At 39.3% G+C, this 23,130-nt stretch overlaps 1 protein-coding gene across 1 annotated transcript in view; it reads right to left on the reverse strand.

Moving 5' to 3' along the window:
- The window catches only part of kpna3 (karyopherin alpha 3 (importin alpha 4)), a 108,190-nt gene that overhangs the window by 45,284 nt on the left and 39,776 nt on the right, over window positions 1-23,130 (reverse strand). The window contains exons 3-5 of the mRNA XM_072584547.1: window positions 10,518-10,607; window positions 8,268-8,297; window positions 1,709-1,761 (exon numbers count right to left, since the gene is read on the reverse strand). Of these exons, the coding sequence (XP_072440648.1) occupies window positions 1,709-1,761; window positions 8,268-8,297; window positions 10,518-10,607 (173 nt within the window). The remainder of the gene's footprint in view (window positions 1-1,708; window positions 1,762-8,267; window positions 8,298-10,517; window positions 10,608-23,130) is intronic.

Below are 23,130 nucleotides of genomic sequence, written 5' to 3' on the forward strand. Positions count from 1 at the left end.
AAAATAAAAAATATTTTACATCATTGGAAAATAAAAGCCTACTCCACACTTAACAATCCTAACTCATTATTTATTTTAAACATTTGATAGGTTGCTTAATGATCAATGACGAGTCATTTTATTTAAAACCCTATTCATCAGTTATGTAGCCTCCCTTTCTCGGGTGAGTAATAACGTTGCAATTACTGTTTAACACCATTCATAAAACAATGAGTTGCAGGTTTTCAAAGTGACTGCATCAATCCCAGCAGAGGAGTTGGGGTCAGCAAGTATTCTCAACTTTACAATATGATGCTACAATGAGGTACAATCAATTATTCAGCTCGATCGATTGGTTATTTTATCTCTTTTTTTTCCTACTGTTACGCAGTATAATAGACAACACCATATTGTGATTTTTATAATTACAATTAAAAATGAGAAAACAATTCTACAATTTAAGATTAACTTATAGAAAAATTCCTTTGACTAGAAATAGTTGCCAGCAGAATAACTAGTAAAAACATTACCACCAAAATTATTGATCTCTGGTTACAAAACAAAACTTGACAATTTAGATAACTAATAATTTGAAAATATGTTAAGATGTGCCTACAACCAAATGCAGACACTTTGAGAAACCTGCTCCACTAAACCATCCATCAGTCATAGTGCAATTACAAACTACCTTAAATAATTTAATATTTGGATTTTCTATTCTAGATTTGTTTCTTTGCTAAACGTTAGCAGGAGAATATGACTTCAAATTAGGACATGTCAGAGTACCTGGAATTTCTAATAAAGAAAAATTGAACATTACGAAGAATTAAGCCATCAACTTAAACTCTCAAAACAGATGTCTGACCACTGTCACCTACAGGAACACACCCAGGTCATTTTCTCAGGTTTACCACACTGCTTGCAACCTCAGCCTCGAATTTTACCTTGCTGAGCTCGAGTCCATATCCTACCAACCCAAAACACTGACACTTTTACCACCTTATCACCGATCATTGCCCATCAGTGGAAAAACACATCCCTATCTTTGTTAAAACCAGATTCAGCTCTGTTGGCTGGTCTCCATTCCTGCACTTGCCACAACTTGCTAATCCAAGGTTCTGCTGCTCACACCCAATCCTGCTTGCACATCACCCACATGCTCACTAGTCAACTCTGGCTCCTGGCCATTTGACACCTTTTTAATATTATTATATCTGTGCTTAAATCTCTTTATGGCCTCCTCTCTCCCTTGTCTAACTTTTTCAAACTCTAATATACTTTAAGCACTGTGCATTCCTCTAAATCTGATCTTGTCTATATCACCCACTCTCTTTACCACACCCAAAACAGACATTTTCAGCTGTCCAGGTCTTATAGAATAATAGAGTCATAGAGATATACAGCATGGAAACAGACCCTTCGGTCCAACCCGTTCATGCCAGCCAGTTATCCCAACTCAATCTAGTCCCACCTGCTACCACCCAGCCCATATCCCTCCAAACCCTCCCTATTCATATACCCATCTAGAATTCTCCCTCTCTGTTCAACCTAAATCGCTCCTCTCTCAAGAATGTTTTTCAAGTAACAACACTGTGATAAAATATCATTACAAAATTACGAACTAAGAACCCAACGTAAAATAGTATTGAACCAACGCAAGTACCATTTCAGTGTAATCATTTAGTCCTAGTATTCAGTAATTAATAACAAAGCCATCCAATCGCCTCACCTTGCAGCCTGAACAGCACTGAGTTGAATGACTGGATTTTCATTAGTTGCATTCTGCAATTATAAAGCATTGAGAAAAATAAAGCAAACTGGTTTATCTTGCCCAATATTAAAAAATCAACACTCTATAAATTCTGGTTGTCTCTGCATTTTAATAGCTAGTCTTAATACACTATGAACTCTAAGGAGTCAGAAAGTCATGAGTTTAAGCCCCACTGTGATGTTAACCCAAGGCCCTTTCTATCTCTTGCACATACACAGAAAATCCCAAGGTCCTGTTTATGCACACAGAACTAGTAACCTGATCAATAGTTGTGCCTCAACCAACAACACTAAAAAATCCCAGCAATTTATGCAATCTCCCATAAACACACTGGGACAATGACCAGATAATCTACTAAGTGACGTGATCATTAACACACTGTCACTTGTGAAATTTTGCTGTGTGCCAATAGACTGCTGCATACTTTAAAAGTGCTTCATTGACTGTAAAGTGCTTTTGGGATTTTAAATCATAAGGAGAAACAGATTGGGAAACAGATTTTGGAAAGGTGAAGAAGCCACAGGGTAGTAGTCATGGGCGATTTCAACTTCCTAAATATTGATTGGAAGCTCTTTAGATCAAGTAGATTGGACAGGGCGGTGTTTGTGCAGTGTGTCCAGGAAGCTTTTCTAACTCAGTATGTAGATTGTCCGTCCAGAGGGGAGACCATATTGGGCTTGGTAGTTGGTAACAAACCGGGACAAGTGATGGGCTTGTTAGTGGGTGAGCATTTTGGTGATGGTGACCACAATTCTGTGACTTTCACCTTGGTTATGGAGAGAGATAGGTGCGTGCAACAGGGCAGGTTTTACAATTGGGGGAAGGGTAAATATGATGCTGCATGACAGGATCTGAGGAGCATAAATTGGGAGCACAGGCTGTCAGGGAAGGATGTCGTTAAAATGTGGAACTTTTTCAAGGAACAGATACGACTTGTCCTTGATATGTATGTACCTGTCAGGCAGGAAAGAGATGGTCGAGTGAGGGAACCTTGGTTGACGAGGGAGGTTGAATGTCTTGTAAGGAGGAAGAAGGAGGCTTACATAAGGTTGAGGAAACAAGGTTCAGACAGAGCGTTGGAGGGATACAGGATAGCCAGGAGGGAGCTGAAGAAAGGGATTTGGAGAGCAAAGAGAGGGCATGAAAAATCTTTGGGGGTAGGATCAAGGATAACCCCAAGGCCTTTTATGCATATGTGAGAAACATGAGAATGACAAGAACGAGGGTAGGTCCGATCAAGGACAGTAGTGGGAGACTGTGTATTGAGTCGGAAGAGATAGGAGAGGTCTTGAATGAGTACTTTTCTTCAGTATTTACAAATGAGAGGGACCGTATTGTTGAAGAGGAGAGTATGAAACGGACTGGTAAGCTAGAGGAGATGCTTGTTAGGAAGGAAGATGTGTTGGGCAGTTTGAAAAACTTGAGGATAGACAAGTCCCCCGGGCCTGACGGTATATATCCTAGGATTATGTGGGAAGCAAGAGAGGAAATTGCAGAACCGTTGGCAATAATCTTTTTGTCTTCACTGTCAATGGAGGTGATGCCAGGGGACTGGAGAGTGGCGAATGTTGTGCCCCTGTTCAAAAAAGGGAATAGGGATAACCCCGGGAATTACAGGCCAGATAGTCTTACTTCGGTAGTAGGCAAAGTAATGGAAAGGGTACTGAGGGATAGGATTTATGAGTATCTGGAAAGACACTGCTTAATTAGGGACAGCCAGCACGGATTTGTGAGGGGTAGGTCTTGCCTTACAAGTCTTATTGAATTCTTTGAGGTGGTGACCAAGCATGTGGATGAGGGTAGAGCAGTGGATGTAGTGTACATTGATTTTAGTAAGGCATTTGATAAGGTTCCCCATGGTAGGCTTATGCGGAAAGTCAGGAGGCATGGGATAGTGTGACGTTTGGCCAGTTGGATAGTGGGCGGCACGGTGGCACAGTGGTTAGCACTGCTGCCTCGCAGCGCCGGAGACCCGGGTTCAATTCCCGCCTCAGGCGACCGACTGTGTGGAGTTTGCACGTTCTCCCCGTGTCTGCGTGGGTTTCCTCCGGGTGCTCCGGTTTCCTCCCACAGTCCAAAGATGTGCAGATCAGGTGAATTGGCCACGCTAAATTGCCCGTAGTGTTAGGTAAGGGGTAGATGTAGATGTAGGGGTATGGGTGGGTTACGCTTCGGCGGGGCGGTGTGGACTTGTTGGGCCGGAGGGCCTGTTTCCACACTGTAAGTAATCTAATCTAATCTAATCTAATCTAATCTAAAGAACTGGCTAACCGGTTGAAGTCAGAGAGTGGTGGTAGATGGTAAATATTCAGCCTGGAGCCCAGTTACAAATGGAGTTCTGCAGGGATCTGTTCTGGGTCCTCTGCTGTTTGTAATTTTTATGAATGACTTGGAAGGGTGGGTCAGTAAATTTGCAGATGATACGAAGATTGGTGGAGTTGTGGATAGTGAGGAGGGCTGTTGTCGGCTGCAAAGGGACTTAGATACGATGCAGAGCTGGGCTGAGGAGTGGCAGATGGAGTTCAACCCTGTCAAGTGTGAGGTCGTCTATTTAGGAAGGACAAATAAGAATGCGGAATACCGGGAAGTGGTGGAGGTTGGTACAATTGCAATATTTAAAAGGCATTTGGATGGGTATATGAATAGGAAGAGTTTGGAGGGATAGGGGCCGGGTGTGCTGGCAGGTGGGACCAGATTGTGTTGGGATATCTGGTCGGCATGGACGGGTTGGACCGAAGGGTCTGTTTCTATGCTGTACATCTCTATGGCTCTATGACACTGCAACGTCTTTCTTTAAAAAGAAGCGATGGCTGTGTTTGCTGACATGATTGCACACGCACCATTCACCACTGTAAATCGCATGTACGCATTTAAATGGTTTGGGAGTCACAGCTCCAAACTCAGGAAAGGGACAGACTTGTACTTACATACAGCGTTTCACAACAACCAGACATCTCACACTATTGACGTCCAGTTACTGCTGTAATCTAAGATACAAAGCTGTAACATCGGGGAAAAAAAACAGCAATTTATGCAGGATCTCCCATAAACACACTGGGACAATGACCAGATAACCTACTAACTGACATTGATTGAGGGATATATATTCATCAGGTCATTTGGGTAATGCCTTCTTCAAAAGGTAGTATCTTCTATACCCACATGAAGGGGCAGTTGGGGCCTCCATCTAACATCCCATCCAAAAGATGGCACCCGAGACACTGCAGCACTCCCTCAGTACTGCACTGAGTGTTACTCTTCAGAACAAAATTGGATAGTGTGGAGTAAAGCATACAAAGGACAATAAATTTCTTCATATTGTAATTTGCTTTATCAGGGAGGCGGGGTTTGGTACCCAAAGTGACAACAATAATACATCATGCAGGAAATGGCACGAAGCAATCATATCAGCAAATGTGAACTAAAGGAAAAGTCAAACAGTAACTGTATGGTGAGAATTAATACAAATACAGAAACGCAATGAGTAATTCAAACGGGAGTAAAACAACTTAAGATATGCTCATTGCATAAACATATTAATCTACAGACAAGTTTAATTTTGAAAATGTTCTGGCTTGTTTGACTATTAAGTACATGTTATCCATGGTGAATGAAAGTATTTTGAATTAACGAGTAACATTAGCTCTAAACAGCACATAAATTTTACATATTTTATTTTTTACATGACTACTCCAAGGAATTTTAATGTGTGCAACATGCATCATGTATACGTTGTGCTGAAATGATGTCACCACTGTTTTAATGAGATCTCAATGAGAAACAGGAAATAATCCAGGAGCCCTTCTTGATACAAAATCAGTACTGAGGAGATTTAACGCTGCTCAATTCAATTCTATCCACATAGAATTTGGATGACCTGCTTCAGAAGGTAACTGAAGCAATAAACTGTGAAGAAAGAGATGGTACAGCTTTACTTTAAACTCTTCTGAACAAACTACAAAGTAAAAGCCACATCTTGGTGTTGGACAATATTTTCACATTATGTTGCCTTGCCTCCTAATTGAGGCTGAAAAAATCCATTGGAGTGTAGCTGGAAATTAACTGCAAATGGAAATTACGAAATATGGAAATCTAATTTTATTGTAATAAAGCACTTCCATATCTATCTCAACATTAGTTGGAATTGAGAAAATAAATTAACCTACACTAAAACTTCAATTACGATGCCAACCACCTGAATTAAGAGTGTGGCCAAAGGACATAGACGTTTGAAGATCAGGAATGTGCGAGGCACGTTGAAGCAAAGAGGTCAGGCACTGAAATCATTGAGGGGCACATGCTGAGGAAGAGGTATGCAAAATATTGGCTTGAAAGATACAGGCAAATGGGAAGGTAGATAATAAATGGAGGTCTTTAGGGGAGTAAATTTTTCTAACTACTGAAAGATGGACATAGGATGAGTTATGCTCAAAGTTCTGAATTTACAGCAGCATTTAAACTCTTCCCACTGCTCATGATAGACATTTGATGTTTGGATTATAATAATGGAATGAGTAGGAATCAATATTGTGGTTGAGGAGAGATGGTGCACATCCAAGGACTTTCCTTAGACAATAAAGTACCTCAATATTTGCAAAAATAGCCAGTTAGAATCTAAATCCCAAAGGGTCCACTTATTGGAAAATTTTCTAAGTTCAATATTTATTTATTACATTTATGGACACTTGCAGCAAAGGTTTTCTAAACATATAAATGGGCAGAACATTTTACATTTTTAAGTTTTTAATCAATTGATCTGTGACATGATGATATTGGGATTTCAGACACCAGAGTCATATTTACAGTTCATTCATGTACTGCATCTCAGAAATCAAATGGACAACCTCTCAAAACAAGACTTCAAAACATCAATGACAGATTCGGTTTATATTCAAATGTGACGGGTTTGCAAATAGTTAGGATACAATGCAAAATATGAAATGTCAAAAAATACTGATTTATTCATGAGCACACCCTTTCCTTTAAGAGAAAGTTCTGATTGCAGTTTCAGTTTGACCTCTGATGAAGTTATTCTGTTAACTGAAACCGCTGTGTCAGCTTCATCACCTATTACCTCAATTAATACTGTGCAGCATCATCCAGCCAGTGATCAAGTCGCATGCCACCCTCACCTAATGAGATCAGGAATACTCACTGAGGCAAAGCAAAAACTGCTGAAAAAGCTCAGCAGGTCTGGTAGCATCTGTGAATCAGAGTTCGCCTTTCCAGTCCCGAAGGGTCAGTGGACCCAAAATGTTAGCTCTGATTTCTCCACACAGATGCTGTCAGAACTGTTGAGTCTATGCAGCAATTTCTCATTTCCAGCGTCCGCAGTTCTTTCAGTTTTTTTGTTTAACATTCACTGATGCTCCAGGCTTCTATGCTAAACACCCTAACCTGCTGATCAAAAGTTAAATTTGCTCAAAAGATACATGATCCAGAAGCTGTCTTTGCATTTACCTATACAATCCAATTTGGATTCAAGTAGACCTTCTAACTTTTAACATGCTATAACAGGCTTCTATTGACACTTTCCAAAAAATTAGCCATTAGCTTTTCCTAAAGCATGAACAAATTTCCTCAAAGGCATATTGCCATTCTGGAATTTTAAACATCATTACAGGGTGCTTTCTTTTTGCATTGATATGTCTGGATTATTTCACTTTACAATGCTGTACTTCACAGCTCACCGTTCATGAAACATGCAGATAGGGATCAACACTTGGCTTTTGAAGTCACTGTGGACAATATTAAAAATGGAATCTCAAATGTAGGTGAGAATCGACTTAAAGGAGTGAAAATTGGCTAGAAGATTGCAGGAAAAAGTTAATAGCCTTCTATTTCAGTGACTGATGTTGAAATTAATCCAACTATTTTAAACTATTGTAAATTCTGGAAGGCCATTGTTTACATGGATCATGACAGTGTGAAGGACAGCATTTTGATGAAATAAACAGTGGCTCCTCAGATAGTGTGGGCAGTGAAGCATTCCAAAGTTAATCACTTCAAAATAAAATTGAAAGGAATAAACCTGCTAGAATAGCAATCTAGTGCAAGGAAATAGCAATAACAGTCAACATCTGCACCATTTTACCACACTAAAGGAATGCTCCAGGACATGGCTAAATAAATACATGATTGAAAACTATTAATGCATCCCTGGAGTGTATTAATTACAAAAGGAAGATGCCAAAATTGGATTGGCGCAGACTTGTCCTGGGGGCAGTTATCTGGCTTCCAATTGCTCAAGTCTTTCTTCCTACCGTTTAAGTAAAACCTATCTGAGCTGTTCAGTGGGATTCTCTCTTTGTGACTATATCATACCCAAGTGGAGTTTTAATTTTTTTCTACACTGTAGAACAAAAATGACATGTACTAACTTATTTCTTATTTTACATTCACAGTGCAATATAAAAATAAAGATGTCTATTGTTACGGAAACATTTAAAGGATCAAATAGCACGAAAACAGCCAAAAATTTGAATGGTTCAAAAATTTCAGTTAATAGTTTTCTTACCTGAAGAATAGCATCTAATGTTATATTTTGCTGGAAAAGAAACAAGTAAAATTATGTGCCAATTTTTATGGTACCATTATTCTAGAGTAAAGGCTTAGCAATGATAATTTCTCTCACTGAGTGTTTCACCCAACCATTTGATTCCTGAAAATTATCCTGAACTCTTATTTTTGCAATTAGGAACATGTAAAGCAATATTCTTCGGCTCCAAGACCTAAGTCTTTAAAAGCAAATGAATTTATTTCTAAATGTTTATTCAACTTATTTATTCTGACCCATCAGTATTTGCTGCAGAAATAGATTGATGAGTATTAGTTATGGGAAATTCATATCTTAAGGCAACAAGATTTTTAAAAAACCTTTCTGTTATGACATTTATGAACCAGATTTTCTACTGGCTAAAGTCATTATCCCAGTGTAGATAGGAGCTAAGCATTATTACCCTGCAAAATCCCCATCATAATAGGAACAGTCTGAAAAACTGCATTTTCCACTGGGCAATTTCGCTATGCTTGGAATCTTGCAAACGTCTTCATTTAAATTTGATGATTCAGACACTTCAGATGGTTCCAACAAAATTCAGTGAAATAGTTACTCAAGAAGAGCTGGATTTAATAGATGCTCCAAACACTGACACAACATTCCTTTAGCCTGCCAGACCCAACTTCTCCCACCCCTTCTCTCCACATTGCTGGATTGGACCAGATCCTCCCCCCACTGCTGAGAGTGGTGGTGGCGTGTTTGTGTGTGGGGGAGGATGATTTAGTCTATGAGCTCTACGCTGTCAAAGAGCTGTCAGAATGGAAGCACAGTGATACGTTCTTGGGGGAATTCTGAGCAGAATCTTCTGTCAGAAAAGTTGTGCTCCTCTTTTATGAAGAAAAAGACTGGAAGGTGAATCTCAAAGTGATTGCCATTCCTTGGAAAATCTAGTCTAATCTTCCTAAAATATTATTACTACAAAGATTATCTAACCTACATTAAGTTATTCAATTTAGTGAACATCTTTATACAAAATGCAAGTTGACCAATGGCATCTTTTTCTTTTAAAATAGCAAACAAAATGATTAACTCACAATATCTTTCCATTTCCCACTTTATAAAACCTACTTTATAGTTTGCCATTTTTGCAGAGTTGAGACTTATTGATGAGTAGTTTAGTACAAATTTGCTTAGCTCTTATTTCATACCTGGTCATCTTTGACCTTTGCTGATTTGCAATGATACACAAGGTTTGCAGAATCAAACCAGAAAAATAGCTCAACTTTCAGCATTGTTAGCTATAACAGTACAGGTACACAGATTGAATTCCCCACAAAAACTAATGTTTATACATACCTTGGTAAGTGAGATTATCAAATGATTGCAAATGCACAGTGATTTGATTAACTAATGGTTTATTAACAAACTAACATTAGATAAATTGGTAATAAAAAAATTACATACATGATCAAGCACAATGAAAGTTGTTTTAAGGAAAATATAAAATGTTCCAAATTCTTGAACTAAATCTATCATTAATCCTTTTTTAATACTGAATGCTTTATGTTTCACTTAGGTTTTAATCCACAAACATTTCACACAACTACCAAATAATTCTTCCACCCTCACTACAATTCCAAAATGTTATATTTTGGTCCCCGTGTCCATTTGATGGACATCATCAATTTTACCTGAGAAGATTGCAATAGGCCCGTAATGACCAGGTTCTCCTGCTTCCACCAAACTGGACCCATGGGCGGCACGGTGGCACAGTGGTTAGCACTGCTGCCTCACAGCGCCAGAGATCCGGGTTCAATTCCCATCTCAGGCGACTGACTGTGTGGAGTTTGCACATTCTCCCCGTGTCTGCGTGGGTTTCCTCCCACAGTCCAAAGATGTGCAGGTCAGGTGAATTGGTCATGCTAAATTGCCCGTAGTGTTAGGTAAGGGGTAGATGTAGATGTAGGGGTATGGGTGGGTTACGCTTCGGCGGGGCGGTGTGGACTTGTTGGGCCGAAGGGCCTGTTTCCACACTGTAAGTAATCTAATCTAATCTAAACAGATTTATATCACCAACACCACAATCTCTTTTCCAGAACGGTTACTAATTAATAGCAACAGCCAGATGCTACTCCAGCCATAGTTTCTCAATGATTTACTTTAATCTGATATGTAGCAATTATTTGTTTAAAAAAAACTTAGTATACAAAATTTACAGTAGTAAAAATGTATCTTTATACATATTTTCCATATAAGAATTTCACTTACAGCTTTGAAATCTCCATCCACATCAGAATCTTCTAAACTTTCCTCTTGTGGCACATTTCTTTTCTTGAGTAGATGTTCGTCTCTCTTGTTCTATAAGTGATAAATAATCAATTACAAGGGAATGTGAAGAAAGTATTTTTATGAATTGTAGATGTTCACATTTACATCTATTGTTGTCATGAGTTTTGAAAGTGTCACACATAACACATATGCTACTTTTAAAATATAAATCACAACTATGTCAAGGTGAAATTAAAACCAAATCCAATACGATAATTATGCCTATTTCCTTCTAGTTACCACAAATACCAGGCAGAAATCGATGGAACGCAATAGTTGAAACAAAACATGCAATTTTGATCAGACGTTGATGCAAACATAATTATAGGGCATTTTCAAAACTTAGCAACACGTTAAAACACTCTTTCAGAGAAGATAAGGTTCACAGGAGATTTGATACAATCAAAATCATGAAGACTCTGGATCAAATAAACAGAAACTGCCAGCATTGGTGGAGAGATCAAGAACAAGTGAAGATTAAGATGACATAGATTTAAGGTGAATGGCAACAGAAGCAATGGTAAAATGAGATAAACCATTATCGTGCAGTGAGTGGTTAGGATCTGGAATTGAATTGGTATCTGAAAAGGAAGAACATAAAGGGAGAAGGCAGGAATAGTACAAAGTCAAGTACTCCCTCAAAAGATCCAGCACAGACACAAAGGCCCAAAAGTACTGCCTCTGCGCTTTCACCATTGAAATTTCACAATCAAACCATGCTCTGCAGGGTCAGGAATAGTCCACCCAATGCGCTCACAGCAGTTAAGTGACTTCAATCAGTTTTCTAAATGGCACTAAGAGAAAGACTTCTGCATGCAAATCAACAAAGAAAAAACATTCCCAGCAGTTACAGGCCCTTCAAAACATCTATGGTGGACAAAGTTTTTTAAAACAATAATCAAGATTTTTTAAAAAAGGCAAATGCAAAGGTATGGCAAATAATGAGGATAGCATGAAAATGTAAAAGGATAGATAAGCCAGCAGAATAGGGCGAGAAGTGGGATTTGATTCATTTTGACTGAATGTTCTAGGAGGGACAACATATATTTAAGGGCATTGCTTTAAAATGTGTGCAGGGCCAAAACAATGTGCGTGCGTATGCTTAGACCTTTGAAAATGTACTGAGAGAGTAGTTAACATATTTAAAGAAATCTTGGGCTTCAGAAATTAAGGTATGAGTGCAAAAGTAGGGAAATTATATTGAACCTAAGTTCTGGTTTGGGCACATTTAAGAGTCTTGCACTTAACTCTGTTCACTATGTTTTGAGGATGCTGGTACTTGACAGAATGGTTCCAGGGATGACAGATTTTAGCTACCACATGGACTGTAGAATCTGAAATGGCTCTCATTGGAGCATCCGAAGTTATAGGGAGATCCAAGATAAATCAATGATTCCAAATTGTTGTTTCAGGTATTGTGAACTGCTTTCAGGTGTTGAGCAGTAGATAAAGACAGGGGTATACTGTGAAGAAGAAATATTTTACTATGAGTGGTTACAACCTAAACTCTGTCCTCAAGGGTAGAGGAAGTGGAGATGATCAGCCATTTCTAAATGAATTAGCTATGCAATATATCAAAATAAAACTTCAGACCTCTGAAGATGGAGGTTGGATTACTCCTGGGAGATCTGGCCAGGAGTCTTCCCATGCCATCATTCACACCATGCACTCTACCTTTTATTCTCACTGCATTCATTGCTGGCAGTAGCTGCCTCCAGGTGGTGGTAGTGGGCCTTCCTCTCAGACCATGTATTATAGTAGTTTTGTGTCACTTCTGAGGGCTGCTAAAAATCAAAGCCAGCCATGGGAATGAAATCACACAAGCCAGATAGCAGATTTCTTGATGGTCTGATTCTAACATTTTATTTCCCGATTTGCTTTAAGTACACAAGTTAATTTCTCAATCTGCCATGGTGGGATTTGAATTTATGGCCTCTTTAATTAGCAGTACAGTAACAATCATGACATTAGTATACTAACACAGGCTTTCTGAAAATTCTTAAAATTATTTCCGCATTTACCTAGACAGATATCGCTAATCTATAGACTGGCACAATGCTTAAAGAAGAAATTTTATAAACAGTAATACCTTACATCCTTGGCACTTAAAAGTGTCTGTTCTAAACATTCCAGTACTATCACTGTAAATAAATTATGACAGGTGACTCTCACATGGATGACAATATATAGTGGTATTGCCAGCACTTTATTTTTAATAGCTGATTTAAAAGCTCTAAATGAATCACTGGGTTTTACTTCCACCAGCAAGAATGGCAGCATCTCACACATGGTTCCTCAAACAACCTTCTCAGGTTTTAAATTTAATTTGCAATCTATATCAACATGCTACTTGCTTTCTAAAATGTTTTTAGCTGAACTAAGCAGGCACTTTGTCTATTAATACTGGTTATTAATCCACAGGAAATAAAATATTGGCCAGGCAACAACTGGATTATACAACTTGATTAAAAGCCCATTGGTTTCATTACCAAATTACATAACAATTCAAATCTTACAGGACATCTCTCTTCTGATATTGACACTATATGCTCACTGTAGAGCAGCTATTTAATCTTCCAAAGATTGACAACACGCACAGGTTAAACATTCCAAATTCTAGATAGATAGAATGGTTAGTGGTTATAAAAACAAAGGATTAGTAACACTGCACAGAGAAACTAGGAGCAGGAATAGGCAATCTGTCTATTCAAGTCTAAAATTCATTTCAACTCCAGATATACTAACTGAATTTAAATGCCAAAGTGGGATCTTGATAGGCCAACACCCATTTTCCAGTTGTAACTCCCTCAATATTATTATGTCTCACCTGCTCAACCCATCAGCAGAATCCTACTATTTTAGGCACCCAAACCTGGTTGAAATAAACTGAGCAATCTCTCATTAAAGAATATCTACTCCAAAAAGCTAAACTTTGAGAGATTTCATCAGCAGGGTTAAAATTAGCCACAGAATTCTTAGGGCAGTTGGACAGTAGAGGCGGGAATTAACTGAACCTGATTTGTCATTGTTGACTTAATTGGTAGCACACCAGAGTCTTGAGTGCAAAAACATAAGTAGATTGACACTCTTGGTTATTACTGATGGAGTGCTGCACTGTCAGAGGCAGGTGCCTTCTGTCAATCAATCATTAAACTGAGGATTTGAAGAATACCAAGAGAGTACTATGGCATCCTGGCCAATATTCATCCCTTGATCAATCTTACTTAAAAGTAGAGGATCTGGTCACGAATACATTCCTTTGTGTGGAAGCATTATTTGGCTGTTGTGTTTCCTCCATCACAATACTGACTCCACTTTGACTTTATTGGTTGCAAAGTTCTTTCTCACACTTGAGTCACAGAGTCATACAGCACTGAAATAGACCCTTTGGTCCAAGTAATCCATGCTGAACATAATCCCAAATTAAATTAGTCCCACCTGCCTGCTCCTGGCCAATATCACTCCAAACCCTTCCTGTTCATATACTGATCCAAATGTATGTTGAGAAAGTACCACTATGTTTATATTACCTTCTGTGTTTTTTGGTTTGGAATTGAGACATTCATTTGCATGCACTGAGACAAGCATTGAGAGGGGAGAGATACCAAAGAGTCCGGGGGCAATTTTTTCACAGAGGGTGGTGACTGGAACAGGCTGCCAGAAGGAAGCAAATGCAATTTCGACATTTGAGAAACAATTGGACAGGTACATGGATGGATTAGGTATGGAGGAATATGTACCAAAAGCAGGCAAATGGAAGCAATTTAAATTGTGAAAACTGGTGGCATGGACAATTTGGGCCAAAGGGCCTGTTTCCATGCTGTAGACCTCTTTGACTCTATGATTTTTATTTGAACTTGGAAAAACAGCCTAGTTTAAAAATGAGGAGAGAACAAATTACAGACACTTGTTGCCTCTAAGATCACTATCGACACTTTGCCACTGAGATGTTGCTATGCTTGGGGACTGGCAGCTAGTTGGATGTTAAGTTGGTCAATCAGGGGAGGACTGGAACTGGCTAGCCAACCACAGAGAATGTTAAAAAAGAAAACAGAGTGTGAATTGGCTCTGATTGGGTTTGGGGTAGAAGATAGTTTTGTTTTGGAAGGTTCCAATCTAGGGTTGTTTTTGGTTTTTGCTCTCTCAAGTAGCTCTCTGGTCATCAACTTGTTGGAAGTTCTGAGAAAATAATCCCAATCAGTAAGACATAAGTAAAAGTCTCTAGAGGTCTGCAGAAACTGTTTGAAGATATACAGTCCTATGTGCCTCTAATACAACCCAACATCCAAAGGTTTCAGAAAGGCTTGGTATTCATTATTGAAACGGTTATCCAACCAGAAAACTGTGACTACTTTCTTTAAGTTTGTGCCTTAACTCTGTCTGCGATGACAGAGAGATATTCACGATCAAAGCAGATTGGCCTTAGATTATAGGTATTAGATTTTTTTTTATAGTTTATCTGTATTCTGCTAAAGTTATATTCTTAATAACAAATGTCCAAAATCTGTTATTTGTAAAATTTGCTTGGGAACAATTGAGCAGTTTTGAAGGTCATTAATTTCACTTTTGCAAATCAAGCTGTAATGAGACTGATTTTGTTTGGCTTGCAATCCTGGTTTTAACAACAGAGTCAATGAATCATACAACACAGAATCAGACTCTTTGGTCCAACCAGTCCATACCAAATAATAACCCCAAACTAAACTAGTCCCACCTGCCTACTTCTGGCCCAGACCCCCCCAAATATTTCCTATTCATGTACATCAGGAAGAGAATTCTGATTCCTGATGAAGGGCTTATGCCAGAAACGTCAATTCTCCTGCTTCTCAGATGCTGCCTGACTGGCTGTGCTTTTCCAGTACCACACTCTCGACTCTGATCTTCAGCATCTGCAGTCATCACTTTCGCGTTAGTATTTCTTAATCACATTTTTAAGAAGTCTGCTAATAAGCTTGTCTGCAGACAAATTCAGCTTTGCCTATGAAACACATACATTCCAGGATTTACAATCCAGTGCCCAGTCTTGTTTGCAAAGATTAGCTGACTTGACAGAGTTGCACTGTGCCACCTCATTCATAATTAAACAGCTGAAGCTATAATGCCCTTTAACACAAAAGCACACCTTAGTTGCGCTGCGAAGCTGCTTCATGAAAGGAGCAATCAGACTCTCTGAACATTGGTAGGGCTAATGGTAAACAAATTTTAGATGAACATTTGATGAAGTGAAATGTGTGCAGGAGAGACACTACTGCAAGTGAGAGATGGTGCATTTGAGTTTTGCAGACACGCTGCGCTGCTAATACAAGCTGGCGTAACAAGGTTACCGTGAACAAGGCACCTTCGAATGGAATATTCCCCATTTGGGCAAATAGCAGGCTAAACAACTATGACAGTTAACTCTTTGCTATCAAATGACCAGTGAATCACAGTATGTACAGTTACAACTCTTAATAATCTACCCACTCTTATACTCAAGCCACCATTAGCAGCTGTTTAGCAACAGACTGTAGTATCATTTTACGGCTGAAGGCATATGGAAATCTAAACCCACAATTTTTAAATTGTACTTTAGGGAGCAAGCATCACGCGACAAATTTGCTCATGCCATTGTGACCCGCACTACACAACTTCCCATCTGTGTTCTCATCCCATTATTATTTTACACAGGTCACAGTAATACTTGACCTACGTTATTCCCTCTATTACCACACCATATTATTTCAATTAACTGAAGGTGAGTGCCCCATTAATTCTTTTCCCAACAAGACACCTGAGTAGTAACCAGATAAAGTACAGCCCATTCAGCTGTGACATTCAATAGAAGCAGGGAATATCATTTGGCACACCCATCACTACACAAGCACAGCTAGAAAGTAGTGTTGGGAATGTAGTGATTACACACTGGTAACACTGAGGAGGAGAGTAATAATTTAAATACTGAGACATTAAGTTAATTCAAATTCTCAAAGAGACACCTGGTAAAATCAAACTCAATGAAAATTTCACTGACATCTGGTTTACAACACATCTTTCAGGGAAGGAAACCTTTACCAAGTCCGACCTGCATGAAATGTGGGTGTTTCTTTATGATGATATATCTGTAAATAAGAATATTCAGAGTGAATGTTAACTGCATCCAAGCACAATTTAAATGATTCCCAATTAGCAAAACCACTGGCTGACCAACAGACGGATGTCTCACCTGCCAAAACCTCCATCTTCCATGAGAATAGTATGCAGGCCACTTGCTTCCACTGCTTCCTGTTCAGAGGCTCAAAAGTCTCCATCTGTCACAATCCTCTTCTGCCTAGCTGAACTTGATTAACACCTTCTACTTTGACTCCACTCACTTCCTCAAAATAATCGGCATTGCTATGGAAACCTGCCTTTTTATGGGCCTTGTTGCAGTCCTGGCCAGCTCCTCTCCTTGACCTCTTTCTCCATTAAATCCAGCATCCGAAATATTTTTCTATAATATTACATAATGAAGAACTATGCTTCAATAATTTTATACTAAACCTGGTCTGCGCCCTCTGACACCTGGGTCTGAAAGAAAGAAAGAAAGAAAATTTGGGAAATTGGGTATTTTCTGAAATCTTCAGATTTTGTGACAACTCCAGGAACAGTGAAGCTTGATTTCCAGTGCACTACCTCTAAAGCATAACAATATAGAAACAGTGGAAGAGTCAATATGGCTAAGTGACAGTATGCAAATGAGATTCAGGAGAGGACTAACAATGGATTCTTGGAAGGCAACAGAGGGAAGAGAAGCCATTGTCAGTGATACCCTGGATACAATGAGATAGCCAAAAATGGAACCAAGTGTGCACACCCAACCACATATACAGAGTTGGAGAGACAGTAGACAAGGAAAGTATGGTCGAATGTATCAAAGTTCTCACACCAATGGAGAAAGATGAGGAAGAATGGTTTACCTTTGTTACAGTCACTTGGGTCAGGTGATGACAATCTCAAGTATCCAAGAATCTAACCATCTCCTCTTGACATTCGGCTACATTACCATCATTGGTAATGCCCGGAATGAACAGCCTGACAGTTACCATTGACCAAAAACTTAAATGAACCGGGTATTTAAATACTATAATTAACAGTAGATCAGAGAGTGGGAATACTGAAGTTCGTAACTCAGTTCCCAACAGCCCAAGACAGGCCCACCATCTACAAGACGTAAGTAAGGTGTGCAACAGAATGCTTGCCATTTGCCTGAATGACTACAGCTACAATAATATTCAAAATGCTCAACATCATTCAGAGCAGAGCAGGCAGTATGACTGGTACCCTTCAGCAACATGTACCATCTAATTGACTCACTTCAAAATAAAAATCACAAAAGGTGCCTTCGACTGCACCTTTCAAGCCCGGGACTTCTATCATAATCCCAAGTTACACAACCTGACTTGGAAATGTCTTATCATTCCTTCACAACTGCAGAGTCAAATAACTCTAATTCCTTTCTTAAGAGCACTGTGAAATCAGCACCACCACTATACTTGTTCAAGGAGGCAGCTCACCATTACCTTCTCAAGAGCAATGATCAAATGGACAGTTAATGGTGATCTTGCCAGCTGTACCCACAAAAGACTATAAAATTTAGGTTGCAGAAGTAGGGCATTCAGCCTGATGAAGTCTGCTTTGTCATTCAATGAGATATGCTGATCTGATAATCCTCAACAATACTTTCCTGCCTTATCCTCATAACAGTCGATTCAAATCTGCAACTTAGCTTGAAATATATATAATGATTCAATCTCCACAGACTTCTGCAACAAAGAAACCCATAGGCTCATTGCACTTTGACAGAAGAAATTTCTCTCATCTGTCTTAAAAAAGGCAATTAATCTAAGATTATGTCCTTTGATCTTAGTCTCTGCATGAACTTTTTCCCCAGGGTGGCAACAGCTATCACGAGGGGGCATAATTTTAAGGAGACTGGAGGAAGATTTAAGGGAGATGTCAGAGGTCAGTTCTGTACACACAGTGGTGGGTATGTGGAATGCACTGCCAGCAGTAGTAGTAGAGTCAGATACATTAGGGACATTTAAGTGACTCTTGAATAGGCACATGGATGATAGTAAAATGAAGGGTATGCAAGTTAGTTTGATCTCAGAGTACCTTAAGATAAAAGGTCCGCACAACATCAAGAGCCAAAGGGCCTATACCGTGCTGTACTGTCTGTGTTCCATGTTCTATAATGGGAGCAACAACTCCTCACTTACCCTGTCCCCAAAGAATCCTGTTTATTTCAATAAGGTCTCCTCTCATTCTTCTAAACACTAATGAGTACAAACACAACCTACTCAACCTCTTATCATGAGAAAACCCCTCCATATGTAGAATCAATATAGCAAACCTTCTTTGAACTGTCTCCTTAGATAAGGGAACCAAAACTGTTCACAGCATTCCAAATGCAGTCTGACTAGCACCTTGCGTTATTTTAGCAAGACCTCCTGATCCTTATATTCCATTCCCTTTAAAATAAAGGCCTACATTCCTTTTGCCATCCTGTTTACCTGCTGAACCTGGATGCTCGCTTTTTGAAGTTTATGCATTAGGTACACAAATACCTCTGCACTGCAGCTTTCTGCAGTCTTTTCCCTGTTTAAATAATATTCAGCTCTTTTCTATTCCTCCTGCCAATGTGAATAACTCATATATACCCATACTTTATTCCATCTGCCAAGTTTTTGTCCACTTATTTAACTAGTCTATATTCCTCCGTGGACTATGTCAGCCTCACCACGTGCTTTCCCAACTATTTTTGTGTCATCTGCAAAATTAGCTGTCGTATATTCACTTCTCTCATCCAAGTTATTAATTTCCATTCCAAGTAATAGCAGCCACAGCACTGATTCCTGTGGCCCTCCACTAGTTACAGGATGCCATCCTGAGAGTGCTCCCTTTATCCAGCTCTTAATAGTCAGCCAACCCTCTATCCATGTAATATACTACCCCCAACACTATAAGCTCTTAAGTTTTTCAGTACTTCATCGAACATTTTGAAATCCAAATGCACTACATCATCTTTATATATCCTGCTAAGCATCACTTCAATGAACTCTCAAAATACTTGTCACATTCTATGAACAAATGTAAAAATAAACAATACAATTTGTGATGTTACTGAGAATCATTTCTATACTGTGACAGTGGCAGAAACTCAATTGGAGAGATTCCATCTTGGAGTTCAGGCAAATTGCCACAGACTTGAGAAGTGACAATACTTTGAAGGTGATGAGGCAAAGTACACACAAACAGTAAATTTTTTTGAAGGGATACTAACAGCAGATTTGAAAGACAGAAGAATAGTACTTGCAAAGAGAGAGAACCCAACTGGGTGGTCAGCAGTTTACTGGCAATAAGGTTAGATTAGATTAGATTAGATTACTTACAGTGTGGAAACAGGCCCTTCGGCCCAACAAGTCCACACCGCCCCGCCGAAGCGTACTCACCCATACCCCTAGATCTACATCGACATCGACCCCGTACCTAACACTACGGGCAATTTAGCATGGCCAATTCACCTGACTTGCACATCTTTGGACTGTGGGAGGAAACCGGAGCACCCGGAGGAAACCCACGCAGACACGGGGAGAACGTGCAAACTCCACACAATCAGTCGCCTGAGGTGGGAATTGAACCCGGATCTCTGGCGCTGTGAGGCAGCAGTGCTAACCACTGTGCCACCGTGTGCAGAAGATGGGTCTCATGGCCAAGACAAACTTGGACAAAGAAGAAAAATTAACGAGTGTGGGCTAAGAGTAGAGCGAGCACTGAGAACAACTTTGTACTGGACTTCTAATTAACCACAGATTAATTTCAAGCTTTATTGTGGATGTACCAAGAGTGGACAGAAAACCAGATTCCAAAAAATTGGAAAATTCCAAAGCATAGTAACAATTAGACCAGCAATTTTGAAGGTAGAGGATAACAATGTTTGAGCTGAAGAAAAAGATGATCTGAAAGAATGAAGAAAAACTGTGGAAAAGCAAATATGCTGAGAAACAAGCTGCTTTAAATTATACAGTATAAAGTAAAATCACCAAAGTCTGGACCATAAAACTACTTTCTTATTGGAGAGAGATGACTGTTGGTGGTTTGACCCAAGATTCACCACACCTCAGGCAAAGAGAAAGGTTGAGGAAGAAAGTCCTTCATGGTAACCTCAGCCAATGCAGGAATTAAGCCCACACTGCTGACATTACTCTGCACTGCAAACCAGTTGTCCAGCCAACTGAGCTTTTTAAAATTGTACTTAGTTTGCAAAGAGCTAAAAAATGGGCAGTGAGGTCTTTATTATTCATCTGGACTTTTATCAGGTCGAACTATCAAGACTTGGGAAAGCACTGACCAACCTTGGAAGCTTTCAATTCCCAGGGATTCAATATTCTGCTTTATACATTCAAAATCACTCTTCCCATGTTTACGGTTTCTGATATTGAGTTTATTTGCTCTAAAATTCAGGTCACTTAGGTGAAGAGGGAGAGCGTATTGGAAAGAAACTCATACTTTGGTTAATCTATTTCAAAGTTGGTTAGGTTGAAGGCTTCACTAAATACCTTCAGTGTTATTTTTGTGTTAACTCATGTCTCACTGCTAAACTTACATTGTGCCATGAATTCAAATATCACCATGAACAACAGTGAAACCAAATCTAATAAATTTTGGAATTTCTAGGATAGGCCTGGAAAATCACCAGGAAAACCACCAGACTGTCATTTTAAAAATCCAACTGTTTACCAGCATCTTTCAGAGAACCGTAGCCACTAAACCGAAGGCTCTTTTCCCTAGCCTCTGTCTAATCTAGCAAATGCATGCTCGCACATTTCCTCCTTGATTTAATGAAGCAGGTAAACTCAAGAATAAATGACACCTCCCCCATTTTTCCTACCTATAAAATATACATACACAAGCATTAGAGGAATATTTGTCATTAAAATTGTTATCACATTTCCGTATCGTCGAAGCAAACACTCAGAGACACAGTATGGCTCTACCTTTATTCTGAGCCACGGAGAGAGCGCGATCGCCCATGTACAGAGAGACATGAGTGCTCTGTCTATTCTCAAACAGCAGATTCTTCAGGAATTATGTAATAACTTCCAGGGAGCAGTCTCCAAATAAGGCAACATCTATATTGATTGGGTGACCGTTACAATCAACGAGCATCAACAGTAAAGATTAAGCCATCTGGCATTTACAATGGATGTTCTTTACCTTGTTAACTGGCATTACACGATGGATGATCTTTACCTTGTCAAACCACTACCTTTGCCTCCAGCACCTCATTGTTTACTGCAAGTTCTTATCTGGTCAAAATTATGCTAGTTGAGCCTTTGTCAAGCAACCCTAAACTTAACTCTTTCCCTACCTGCTCAAACCTTATACACTTTCTCATTCAGACCAATCCTGACTTGGTGTGGAAGCACTGTAATTTTTTGACTGCTATCTCTACCTGGTCTCTCAATCATAGCATTCTAGGCACAAACTAATGCTGATCTGGAATTTACCAATGGGTGATAAATAATAACTTGACCATAGCACTCCAATGCTCAGAGAGATTGAGTGAGCCAGAAAGGTTTTGCACTCAATAGTTGGTTTATTAATATGTGCAGCTCTGCTCTATCACATATGTACGCGTCAATTTTGGATAAACTTAAATTACCTGCCAATTACTTATAGCTAACTGGAGAAGGAGGTAACTCCCTGTTGTAGCAAATATTACAAGTTCCACTGAATGTCAATTTCACTGTCTTTCAAAATTGTACTTTAAAAAAAGTGTGGGTGCATTAGGCAAACAACAAATACAAAATGCTAGAGAAAGTCAGCATGCCCGATAGCATTTGTACAGAGAGAAATGGAATTAACACTGAGTTTAATAGGACTCTTGCTTAGGGGTGCAACATTAGCCTTGAAGCTGATGACAATGGAGTTGTTTATTCTCACCAGCCACTTTTCACACAATTGAATGAAGAGAAACCCACCCCTCTATATTTACCCCTGACTAATCCACCTAACACTACGGGCAATTTAGCATGGCCAATTCATCTAACCTGCACATTTTTGGACTGTGGGAGGAAACCGGCACCTGGAGGAAACCCACGCAGACATGGGGAGAACGTGCAAACTCCACATAGGCAGTTGCCCGAGGTGGGAATTGAACCCGTGTCCCTGGTGCTGTGAGGCAGCAGTGCTAACCACATTGATTTTCAAAAAAAAAAATAGGACTCATGGAACATTTGGCTCAACAAACTGCAAATTCATATGAAAGTACCTCTAAATTTCACAGTTAAAAATGACACAACACCTGATTATAGTCCAACAGGTTTATTTGGAAGCACTAGCTTTTGAAGCACTGCTCCTTCATCAGGTGGTTGTCACCTGGTGTTGTGAGATTTTTAAACTTTGTACACCCCAGTCCAACACCGGCATCTCCAAATCTAAATTTCACTTTTATCAGCAATTTGCAAAGATAAACTTGAAGAATACATAATCATAAACTTCATGAGGACTGAACTTTAGTATTACATAGGAT

Source organism: Chiloscyllium punctatum, chromosome 15 (genome assembly GCF_047496795.1).
Source record: "Chiloscyllium punctatum isolate Juve2018m chromosome 15, sChiPun1.3, whole genome shotgun sequence".
In the NCBI taxonomy this organism is placed as follows: Eukaryota; Metazoa; Chordata; class Chondrichthyes; order Orectolobiformes; family Hemiscylliidae; genus Chiloscyllium; species Chiloscyllium punctatum.